General features: G+C 41.4%; 1 protein-coding gene across 12 annotated transcripts in view; it reads left to right on the forward strand.

Moving 5' to 3' along the window:
- Positions 1-11,549, forward strand: part of Carmil1 (capping protein regulator and myosin 1 linker 1) — a 264,452-nt gene extending 252,903 nt beyond the window's left edge. For 3 of the 12 annotated variants that reach the window (XM_076939239.1, XM_034510864.2, XM_034510868.2), the window contains 3 exons: positions 2,122-2,262; positions 5,019-5,168; positions 10,450-11,549. In XM_076939239.1, the coding sequence (XP_076795354.1) occupies positions 2,122-2,262; positions 5,019-5,168; positions 10,450-10,583 (425 nt within the window). In that variant the 3' untranslated portion in view covers positions 10,584-11,549. Of the gene's footprint in view, positions 1-2,121; positions 2,263-4,650; positions 4,676-5,018; positions 5,169-10,449 lie in introns of those variants that run through there. The other 9 variants (XM_076939237.1, XM_076939238.1, XM_076939241.1 and 6 more) reach the window with 6 other exon arrangements.
- Positions 11,550-12,539: the final 990 nt, after the last annotated feature.

Genomic DNA, 12,539 nt, shown 5'->3' on the forward strand with positions numbered 1-12,539 from the left:
GTAGAGGGGGGAAAATGGGTGGAGAATAGGAAGCTGGAACTGGGAAACACATGAAACCTGAAGGAGCTAGAACTGATAAGGACTAACAGATTCGATACCAAGGCCTACCATATATGAAGGATGGGACCTAAGACTCCTGCAGATGTCAGGAGAACCACCCTAGATATGCTGGTATCACTTCTGAAATCATCCCCCAGGGTATTCAGATAACACAGAAGGCCAAGGTAAAGACAAAAGCTGCCAGTGAGATTAGCACAGGCTTCTGTGGCTATAAATCATATCTGCTGACATATCAGAGATTTAGAACAGATTTTGGCAAACTGTGGGCCTGTTCTGAAAATAAGATTTCCTCAGATGGTGCAAGTGTCCTGCAGGTGCATTGCTGATGTGACTGTGTGCTAGGTACAGCCAAGGCTATTCAAGAGATTAACCCTCTGGCCAGTTACAAAGGTGTTTGCTGAGGTCGAAAGTCTTATAGAAGAAACTTTAAAATACTAAGGAAGGGGTTGAGTTCTGCCATATTTTTTATGCAAAAATAAAGTTCTATATCAGGCCTTCTTTAAAAATACTGTAAAAAAATTTCAAGCCATCAACGTTGAATCAGCAACGTGATGAAACATGAGCTGCCCGTCGGCTCTCCGCTTCTTCTCCATAATTTCCCCAGAGAAATGTAGGAAACAGGTAGAATGTAGCCGGAGCTTTGCCATCTTCATCAAATTGTAATTATCTTCCTGTGAATCCTCCAACTGAGAAGCTGAGGCAGGAGAATTGCTGAGTTTGAAGTTACTGCATAGTGAGCCCCAGACCAGCCTGGTCTACAGAATGAGACAAGTCACAAACAGACTAAGTTCCTGAAAAGCAGGAGCTTACCAACAGAAGGCTTGGTGGCTTTGGGGGCTACATGTATTTCTTGTTTGAAGTAACACATGTAGCCTGACATCTAACCTACATCATGGAGAATCTCGGTTCCCTAGCTGCCAGTGCCAAGGGTAAAGCTAGCTATATTCCTTGTTGTGTTATAAGCTTTCCCTTTCAGCTGTGCCGTTTGTCTCATAGCACATGACACATCAGGAGCTGTGCTCATGAACTCACAGGTGCTTTATAAGGCTTGAGAAGTCAGCCATGTTGCAAGTCTGTCTTCTCAGTTCCTCTTCCTGATGATTCTGAGGGATTATGTGGTCACTGGGTCTTGTCATAACTTTACTTCTGAGACTAGAAGTAAGAAAGTGAGGCCGAAGAGAGCCTGCCTGTAGGCTGTCTTCCACACACATGTAGGTGGACACACTGGCTTGAGAATCCCACTCGTGCTAACGGAGCAGGGAAAAGCATAGTTCCTAAGACCTTTCAGATAAGAGCCTAGAATTCTAATCCTGGCTGTCTTTACACCTTCTTAGCCTAGGAGATCATTTAATCTCCTTGAAGGTCCAGAAACCAAAGTCCTTGATGGGTCCAAAAGTCTATGATTTCAAATTACTCCTAAAGCACTGGATTCCATGTCTGTATGTGTATGTATGTACATGTGTGTTGTGACTTACTAGCTCTGAAAACTGGTAAAGGCATTGTGTTACATACAGTGCATGTTTTAAGACAATCAACAACTTTGTGTCTGAGGCAGAAGGAAACTGTGGTTCACTTAGAGAGAGTCTCATTGTCAAATATTAGCTCATTGAATATTTGCAGCATAGATTCAGATCTGTATGTATTTCAACTTTTCATAATTGTCACTGCTTTTTCTTTAGTGTTCATGAATGCTAATTACTTCACTTAGCAGAAATACTGAAGTAATATTTGGCAGGGAACATTCTATGATAATTTTTCTTTTTTTTACGAGTCATATGTACGTAAGGATTTACCTGGCCTACATGGTGAAGTGATGCTGGCTCTCAGATAAGAACAGAGAATTCTAATCCTGGCTGTCTTTACACCTTTTTAGCCCAGGAGATCATTTAGTCTTCTTGTAGGTCCAGAAACAAAAGTCCTTGATGGGTCCAAAACTTTCAAATTACTCCTAAAGCACTGGATACCATGTATGCAGAAACATGTACATATGTGTATGTATGTACATGTGCATTGGAATACAAATTGTAGAACAGTTTGTTTTGTGTCTTTGTACTCCTGTAGAAGACACCCCAGACTCTCCATCTGGTCCTAGTTCCCCTAAAGTTGCCCTTCTTCCACCCATCCTCAAAAAAGTCTCCTCGGACAAGGAGAGTGATGGCCAGAGCAGCTCACAGTCCAGTCCTAGGACCTTCTCCCAGGAAGGTAAGAACATTTTTTTCTTTGGATTTACTCTCCACCATTTCCAAGGGGAGGACTTAGTCCCAGACTTAAGCCATATCTTGGAGTTCAAGTCAGCATCCCTTGGATTTAAATGTAGGAACCAGCAAGGGAGGGAGGGCCCATGAATTGGCATTATGTCTGACATTCAGACTTCATGAAGAAAGAAAAGAATAGCCGAGCCACCTAGCCAAAGACCCACCTTCCCTACAGGAGTAATTCTCATCTGCCTCGCAGCATGTTAGGGCTCACGCATAAGTTTCTAGGTCCCATTATTTTTAAGAAAAGCACCCCCTAACTAGTATATCGCTGACATCACAGTTGAAGAGCAGCTGAAGAACATTAACTTTGCCGTGGCTCAGAAGCACGCCATCTGCCCCGTGGGACCTCGAGGCTCACTGAACACTCTGGGTCATGAGTAAATGTTCTACCTCCTCCAAGTGTGGCCCCTGTGTAGACAGATACTCCAGAGGTTCACTGTACCAATGTGTTCCCTCCAGTTTACTGAGGTGGGAATGGCGTTTTCCTATGATTTGTGTCACGTGGCCCCCGCACACCCAAAACCAGACTGAGCAGGGTAAGGCAAGCTGAGGTTACTGTGTCATGTATGGTGTTTCTTTCTTTTCTCCTACTTAATTTTATTTCTTTACTTTTTATTTTATGTATTTTTGTTGGTTTTTTTTTTGTTTGTTTGTTTTTTTGAAGCAAAGTTCTCATCATGTAGTGGCTGGCTTGAAACTCACTATATAACTCAGGCTGGCTTCAGTCAAATTCATGGTGAGCCTCTTGCCTTAGCCTCTCAAGTGCTGGGATTACAGGACTGAGTCACCATGCCCGGCCTTGCTTTATTATTTCAAATGCACAGTTGGCTTTTGGGTAAAGTGTGGCACAATGCTGGCTCTAAACCAGATATGCACTATAAAAAAGCAACTAATCCCCATGTCCAGATCCTTGCTGTGGTTTGAGCTGCATTAACTTGATATTTATTTTGGTACTTTAGGATTCTGTCATCTGTCTGGCTCTAGTATCTTGTTTTCTTTTCTTGGTAATAGTCTTGGGCTGAGTTAATGGAAGGCACAGTTGCCTATTATTCTTGTGGCTTAAGAATCTAATAAAAGAGTAAATGATGCTGTTTGCTCTTCTGTCTGCATTCTGCAAACTTATTTGATAGGTGGAAGTCTCTCTCTCTCCTACTGTTTACAGACAAATGAAGGTGGGGATTGGACAGAAGCTGGTGAACTACTTTTGTCAAAGAAGCTAAAGAGGGAGCTGGTATTAAATTCTCATTTCACAGCGAGGGGATGGATGCTGTACTTGCTAGAGCTTTAGCAGGAATCACTCTATGGAGCCTTTGGTAGTGCTGTTGAAAGCAAGCTCAGCCCCTAAGAGCCTCTCATAACCAGGTCTCCCACTCAGTGCCTCCCCATTGGCACCCTTCTTGCCTTTCCATTCTGCAGTTTCTGTCTTCACCCCTTAACTTTTAAGAAAGCTTTGAAAATGTCTGAGGGGAGTTTAATGGGGAGAGATGGGGGAAGGGTCCGTGATGTGTGGGAACATATATCTTATTAAAGCCAATTGAAATGCCGATGAATTTACACAAAACGGGTGGGTGGGGACCAGAGAGTTAGTTTTGTAAATTCTGAATAGAATATTTTTTGGAAAATGATCCCTGCATGGGAGTGTCCAGTCTATAATCCGAGAGCCACCTGTAGCTGGTTTGGCTAAGAGCAGATATGACTGCAGCTCAACACAGAATGCTGTTTCTTGAAGCAATTGGGCTTTCAGCAGATGTTTGTGGTTTGGGGGTTGTTTTGTTTTTAACTCAATTGCATGGTTTCCCAAGTGTCAAAAAGTTGGACCTACCTGATAGGTAATCAAAGCTACCAGGAGCCTCTGGTGACAATGGAAGTAACATAGGACACCACTAGCAAGCCCAGCGCTGCTGTAAAGAAGTGAGGAATTCCAAACAGTGCAGCCAGCCCCTCAAGAACTCCATTATTAGGATAGATGTTTGAATCAAACCCTCCTTCCCAGCAATAGCAAGTGCTAGTGTTGCTTCATCTGCTCGTCCACTGAGGGTTGATTGAGATACAGAGCCCTCCCTGGGGTTACTTTCCTGTCTGGATCCAGAAGGAACTACTGACAGGTTATGATGCTCTGTACTGATGTCAGGCTGAAAATACACAAAGTCCAAGCACAGTGTTCAGATGTTGACTTCAGCCAATGAGCTGGCTGGTCCTTGGTGGGGTAGAAGACATGGCAGCCACTCATGAGCCCTTCCTGCCTCTCTAGAAGCCTTTCTATTGTCTCTTCCTGTTGTGTATTATTTATGCTTGTTACTTCATTTCCTTGTTCTGCTTCCCTCTGGATTAGCGTGCCCAACTAATTTCTGAAACAGGTAAATCACTGTAATTCTTCCAGATTATTCCATAGTAAATGTAATTTTTTTTCTTTTTTGTTAATCCATCTTGGAATCAAAATGATAATACGGGGGCATTTTTGTTATTACCTTTCTGGGGCAGGATCAGAACTCACCTCATTTTGCACATTTCCATAATGTTGGCTGATGAATTCTGTAGACAACAGTGGATCTGCCCAGGACCAACACTCTTAAGTTCTTTGAATCCTAACTCGGGTGGATGAGCTGATATTTAAGTTTTAATATTTATCATTTTAACATGGATGTCAACACATTGATGTATTTGCTACTATAAAGGGTAAAATGGATCCCTTTTCCTCAGTAGTGCAAAGAGGAGATTATTTCAAAAGGCATTCAGATCATGACAGTGGCAAGCCTTCCAATAGAGGGAAAAGATCTTCAAAACTCTACTTCACCATTGCGGAAGAGGAAGTGAATGCACCTGGGTACAGGAAGTCACAGCCAACAAATGGTTAGAGCCTTCGGTTTTCATCCCTCGCTGACCTGAAGCTGATGAACTGGCACTAACAAACAAGCTTTAATTGAGTAGCTGTTGGTGGGGCTGGGTCAGATCCTTTAGAAGACTGAATTCTTACTCTATAGAGCAACAGGATGGTCCCTCCACAGGGAGGCAAATATTAAATCAAAATCTAAAACTAGATTATGGGGGGCTTCAAGTTTCCTTAGGGGTTTGTCTATTCAAATTTTAGTGAGCATGAGTGTTAATTTTTGTATTTGGGGTCATATGAATATTGATCTAAAGGGTTGCCACATGCTGTGTTAGAAAAGATCAACAAAAAGACCCCAGTCAAATGCAGACCCTGGGTCATATACATGAGTTTTCTTACCTGTTAACTTTTCCACCTTAAAAGACAATTCATTTTAGCTTTTCCACCTTAAGACACAGTTCATTGGAAATGCCAGCATTCCCTCTTTTCTGCTTTCTCTTTCATTAGGCCCTATGGTAAACTTTTCTCCAATGAGCACTGTGCCAAAAGACACAAAGGGGAGACATCTGGTGTTACCCTCTTGAGGGTAATTTTACAGCCAGTACTGCTGCTGACTTAGGGAAAACACATTCCAATGACCACAGTGGAAAATTCATGTAAATGAAATCATAGCAAAGTGAGGAAGAAGAGTATAACTAACATGCTCTGCTATGTGGGATCTCCTTAAAGGAAATCTGCCCTTGGAGTGAAGCTCTTTTCTTCGCATAGAGCTTTATCAGAGGTTACCATGTGAGGGCATTTAGTTGTCTGTGGTCAGCACAGATGTCTGAGACCCAGCATTCCAATGTAATGAACGCCATGCCCTTCGTTTTCTCTAAGCATTCTGGAATCAAGTTGATGAGCATGACTTATGATAGGGAAAGCTTCTTTTTAGACAATGTGCTTGGGGACAGATACAAGACTCACAAAGTCCCTACCAACTCACCGTCAGCACAAAGCAAGAAGAATAAGTCACAGAAGAGTAGAGCATTCATTCTTTCTGGGCCAAGTGGCATCTGTTCTGTTGTAAGTCAGTTTAATTTGTCCTTTACTTGTAATGGACATGGCCACTGTGTTGTGCTAAGGATAGAATGTAGGACCTAGCACCTGTTTAATGGGCTCTATACAGCTCAGCTACATTCCATACCTGTGCTTTACTTTCAACTGATTCCCTGTGTAGTAGATGTATTTGTATCACAAAGCTGTGGTAATACTTCGCTTTATGTGAAATGTAGTCTGATGTTAGCAAAAAAAAAAAAAAAAAAAAAAACAAACAAACAAAAAAAAAACCAGTCTCTTAATTTCAATCGGTGACATCAATGTACAGCTACATATGTAAAAAGGAGTTAGTTATTTTTTGAGACTTCATAGGACAAACTCTCTAGTCTTCTATTAAGTACAGTTGAGGCTACATGGATGTTTCTAGATCCTGGAAATTTACATTTTCAACAATTAGATCCACAGAGTTACATCTCTTATTAACAAAGGCACCCTTGGTGCAATACCAAGATCACTGAAAGCGCTCATACAGCACACAGGAAGCCACCCCTGGGACCATCTCTATCAGCCAATAAAACATAGAATAAAAGGGAATGGTTACAGGGGATACACCCACTCCTGGGAAAGGAGTGAAAAGAAGCCCTGTGCCCATTTCTGACTTTCCCATGACCTCAGTAGTTTCATTACCTCGTGATAGGTTGGGTCAAATTTTGGTATGATTAAATGGGACCATCTTGTATTAGCTTTGCTGCCTTGATTTCTTGAAATAGGGGACCCCAAAATTGTCACAGGTACTTCAATTAAAGTGATTTGTGTCTACTATGTCATTTTGTTTTGTTAGTGCCTATTCTCCACCTTTGAGAATGCCATAGCCTCTGCTTTTTCAATTGCCCCTGGTTAGTTTGTTTTTAATGCAATTAGCAGAGCAACTGACAGAATCATGGGTTGGACTGTCAAGTCTTTTAAGAGCAATCTCATTGGCACTAAATGTGCTTTCTTAATTCCCCAAGCCTGTGTTCATGAAACAAATGGAAGCTATTGTTCTCAAAGCATGCTGCATATTTAATCACAGTTGACGTGGTTTAATCGTGTGGCTATTTTGATACTGATTTCATGTCCTTTCCTCTCTGATGATAAGATGTGAAATTTTTGTTAGCAATTATCCTATTTTCTTGAAGAAAATAGCCGCGCTATCGTTTGACTTTGTCTGTGTCACGACCCAGTTCTGGGAGTCCCTTTCCTATCCTTTGCCGCTTCCATGATCCAGCCTGCAGCCACAGACTCTTGCCTGCTCTCACAGTCTGTGAGCTAGTGCTTGGCTCGACTTTCTTTCCCTGGATCGAGATCCAGGTTCCACTTCCCACTCCCCCTGTAAGAATTCTTCAGGAGCAGATAACTATCATGGTGCACACCTACCATCCCAGCACTTGGGAGGTAGAGGCAGGACGGTCTGGAGTTCATGGTCATTTTCAGCTACACAGAGAATTGAGAACAACATAAAACTCTATCTCAAAACAATTAGCAAATTTTCAGGAAGAAGTCAGCAGTTCCTTGAGATTTTTCCAACTATTGCTAGAAAGACTTTAAAAAGCAGGTCTACCTACAGAGTGTTACCTACAGAGTGTTATTTTAAAGAAATACCCTGCTTTATCCTAGTAGATATATATCTCCTTGGAATTTGTGATAGAGAAATCATTTCCAAGCTTGTATTTGAATCTCTAACTCCAAGTCTGTATGCATATTTCAGAAGCTTAAAATTTGCATATATATATATATATATGCAAAGTTGAATCCACTTCAAGAAAAGAAGACCTTATGTTTGAGGTTCTCAACACTTACTTCCACTTCAGACAAGATTTGAATATGCAAGGCAGTATTTCCACTTAATAAGTTACCATTCAGTTCATATTCTTGAGTATCTTTTATCCATCAGTACATGGGATGATAATAAATATGTATATATCTAGTCTCATACATCAGGACACCCTAGCATTTTTTAACTCTACTGCAATTGGCATGCAATTTAATAGATGTTTTCCCTAAGGGCTGGAAATTGACTCAACAAAGAACATTCCCTCTATAAAGTTGTTTGCTTCAAGGATTGGGATTTAGTAGTTTAGAAGACCAGTAGCGCTTAGTTCTCCAAGTTCTATGTTTGGTTCTTCTTCCTGCCTGCATCTAATATGAAGGACATGCCAGATGCTCCTAAGGTCCTTTTCACATGCAATCACAATTTAATCAATGAAGGTGACTGTTTAGAATGAGCTTCCCCCCATTGGTCATAAGTATCAAACCCAAGGCCTCACACAGGCTCTACCATTGTATTTGATTCTAGATCTAGAATGTATTTTCAGTGTTCCTATCATAGTGAAATACATAGCCTTCTTAAAACTGGTATGTTTCCTCTTAGTCACCATTGTGACTTATTTTCATGGCTAAGTATGACTCTGTGTTAGCAACCAGAAGGAGAGGGTTAACTTGGTGATCTTTGCTCTCCCCTCCTCCCCACTGCCTCCTTTTGCTCCCTCTCTCCCTCCCTCCCTCCCTCCTTCCCTCCCTCCCTCCCTCCCTCCCTCCCCCCTACCCCTACCCCTAGCCCTACCCCCAATTCCCTAACCTGGAAAACACAGAAGCCCAGTATCAACTAGAAGGTCAGTTCCTGGCTGAGGTTGAAAAGACAGGTTGCCTTTTCCAAGAAGATTCCCATCATGTGTTCCTCTAGATTTCTTTCCTGCTCGATGGTGTGACCTGATCTAGGGGGTTACTTCTGGGTTTACCTGACATAAAATTTTAGATCCTGAATGTTTTTATATTTAGAAAGTATTTTTGTGTCATTCCATGTAAGATGGATTTGGGCCGTGTTTCCGGGAAAGCAAAGATCGGAAGGTTGATTATCTTAATCTAGGGACTTAAGCAAGGAAGTCAATCTCTGAGGTCAGTCTCTGAGGTCAGATGAGCTCCCTTTCCCTGGTTATTTTCCCGTGACTCTCCCACTGGAGTGTCAGACACTTCTTCCCATTTCTCTGTTGTGGAAGAACAAGGTTTTGGTTTAAATTAGAACGCAGAAGTTCTACAAGACAGCACAAGACCCCTCTACTTTGAAGGTTAGATTTCTTGCCAAGTACCCTCAGGATGATTTTATTTCTTCTCTACTCCCAGCACACACCCAGGCTGAAAGCTTAAAAGACTCCATGGATCAAATTGCTTTTTTGATGAAAGGCAAGATATTTAGAGACACTTATTAATCTTTTTATCCTCCAAACCTGGCTTATCAACAGCTGCCAAAGGACCAACCACACAAGTACATTTAGATTTTTTTCTTCCAATCAAAGTATTTAAAAGCAACTATTTGTTTCTTATGTCTCAGCCCTCTCTGAAAACTTGCCGAAAGCTACTGTCAAAAAGAAGACACAATATTAAGAGACTGGAGAAATGCTTCAGTATGTTCAGTGTTAGAGTTCGGTTCCCAGCATCCATATCAGGTGGCTTACAATTAATCTAGTCTTTATGGGCACCTGTGTGTGTACACACACATACACATCAAAGCTTTAAAATAATTTAATTACTTGTTTTTATAATGGGATGGAAAAGTTGTACCCACCCCACACACACACACACACATTTCAGGATTTTGGATAATTTCAAAGTAGTGCTATTAACTGAAAATCACAATGCTTTTTGTTAAAAGCTGGAATCTGATCATATCAGCTAAATTCGAAAGAGTTCCATGATATATTTGTGTGTAGATTTCGATTGTCCCTTCCTGAAACACTAGCTTGAGGTAATCATTTAAACCACAGGTCTATCTGAGTAACCAGCCTTCAGCCATCTGCCAAAGGCATGGCATTGGAACATGGTCCAGCCAGCACCTCTGCAAGCCTCTGTGTGCCCTGTCCTCTGTGCTGTGGGCAGTCTTGGCTGTGGAGGCCACTTGGCTCAGAGCAGCCTTGGTGACTCCTAATGGCTTCTCCCTCTGCTTGCCTACCATCTCTTTCAGTTCTCGTCCACATCTATGTGGGGTTCACCCCATCATAGACTGCTCTTGCCCATTTCTGTTTGCTTGTGTCCACTTGCCTGTGGCTTCATTGGTTTGTTCTTAACTTCTGTCTATAGTGTGTCGAAGCTTAATGTTAGGTTTGTTACTGAAACAATCCCTCATGACCACGCCCACCCCCACTTCTCATGGCCCCTCCCCTCGCCCAGCTGTGCACCAGATATTGTTATTGCCTTGTCAATAAACTGTTCTTCCCTGCCTTCTGATTTCAGTCTCAAGGAGAAGCTGGGGCCCATCCCAGGAGTATCAAGAACAAAAGCAACGGTCCTCAGGCAAAGATGGTCACCAAGGGAGCAAATCCAGTGACTCTGGAGAAGAGGCAGAAAAAGAGTTTATTTTTGTGTAATGGTGCCCACCCAAAGCCTTCCCATGCAGGGTGCTCTCCTCAGCCCTCAGAGAGGAGCCAGGGGCAGTACCTCTTCTCTCTTCTCTTGGTGCTTTCTTCTTTCTCTCTCTCTTCTTTTTCATACACATATATGTGTGTGTATCATACACATATATGTGTGTGTGTGCGTATATATATATATATATATATATATATATATATATATACGCACACACACACACACATATATGTATATATTTTAAAGCAAATTTTTGGTCTTCCCCCATTCTTGGCATTTGATTTCTAAACATTGTTTCTTATGTCTTCAACAAAAAGCCAGCAATTATTCTATGGGCCCTACTTGAATTTCTCTGAGGCAGCTACACATTGCCCTGCATGGTGAGTTGTTTTTGGAAATTAATGAAGTAACTGGACTCACACCCAAGTAACTATCCAGGAGATCCTGGGGTGCTACAGGGTGTGTTTATGTCAAGCCCACACATGAGTCGATAGAGCAATTTATTCTTGATGTATGCAATTGCACATTGTAATTATATTAACAGAGCACACTAATAAATAATTTGTATAAATTATATATATATATATATATTAGATCTTGGGCACTGTTCTTACATTATTTTGTGGGATGTTTCCTTTCCCATGTAGACTTGTACATTTAAAGCTTGGTTGGTAATATTTGCAGACCATCAGCAAGCACAGCTAAGAACAGAGTGTGAGAAGCCTAGATTCTTGTATATAGTTGATTGGAATGAGGTCTTATGAATATTCATGTTTTGAAGGCCTTTAATTTCTGTCTGCTTATTAGTTTTTAATGTGTGGTTTTTAAAAGAAAATTTTGGCACCTGTAAAAAAAAATCTAAATACTACTCTTTATAAAACATCTCACAAATATTCACTTACATTACAAGCTGAAAGTATTTTATTCATATGTATATTTATACCAATAAAATGATTTTACAAGTGGAACTTGACTTCTTCCAGTTCTTGTGTTAGGATTGATTTATTTGGTGAACCTGTAGCTTGTTACTAAAATTTAGAATAATCACAGTCCACAGATAATCATATGATCTAGAAATTATTACTTTCAAAATAAAGATAATTTGATAATTCCACAGTCTGTGCTTTACACCGGAACACAGATGAAATTTTCTAGAAGGTCACAGAGTTCTTTGTGTACTCTGTACCCAGCTCCATGAATTTAAGGTCATGTGAGTGGTGCTGTCTTGAGTCAGGCAGTATGCTCACAGGATGGGGGCTGGGGGAAGAGAAAACCAGAAATACAAATGGAGCTTGTGTGGTGTCACTGTTTGCTTCATCTTCTTTCCTTTCCACCCCTGGGTGACTGACCTGGGAGGGAATTCCAGTCCTGAAGGTTGTACCACTTGATTTCATGATATGACCTCTTGGAAAGACAGAAGATTATTCTGTTTAGGTGTGGTCAGTGCAGACGTGACCAGACCCATGTTGGTGTTGAACTGGGAGAAGGATAAGACAGAAATGGATGTGGACCTGCAGACTGTTTGGTGGTTTGGTCAGCAGAACCATGGCTCAGCTAAGCCCATACTTGGAATAAGCACTCTTATTGAAGAGTCCTCCCCGCCTCCCAACTTGGAATGTTCTGGAAGTCTCAGTGACATTTATACAAAGCCTTGAAGTAACACCTTTCTAAGTACGGGAGCCCTGTCTGATTCTTAGGTATACTGTATTATTATTTGAAGACAATTATAATTGAGGACAAGTTTATTAGCTTTTAAAAAGGAAAGCACAGATCAAAGAGGAGGGGGCATCCTTGGCAGCTGCCACAGGAAGGAGATGGTTAAGAGAGAAAGCCATGTCTTTGAATCAGGAAGCAGCTACGTGGCAGAAGGGAGGGTAGCTTCAGAGAAATTGTGAAAACAGTACAAAGGACCAGAGAAAGCATACATAGGCTCAGGCCAGCATCACAAAGAGATCAGC

Source organism: Arvicanthis niloticus, chromosome 8, assembly GCF_011762505.2.
Source record: "Arvicanthis niloticus isolate mArvNil1 chromosome 8, mArvNil1.pat.X, whole genome shotgun sequence".
Lineage (NCBI taxonomy): Eukaryota > Metazoa > Chordata > Mammalia > Rodentia > Muridae > Arvicanthis > Arvicanthis niloticus.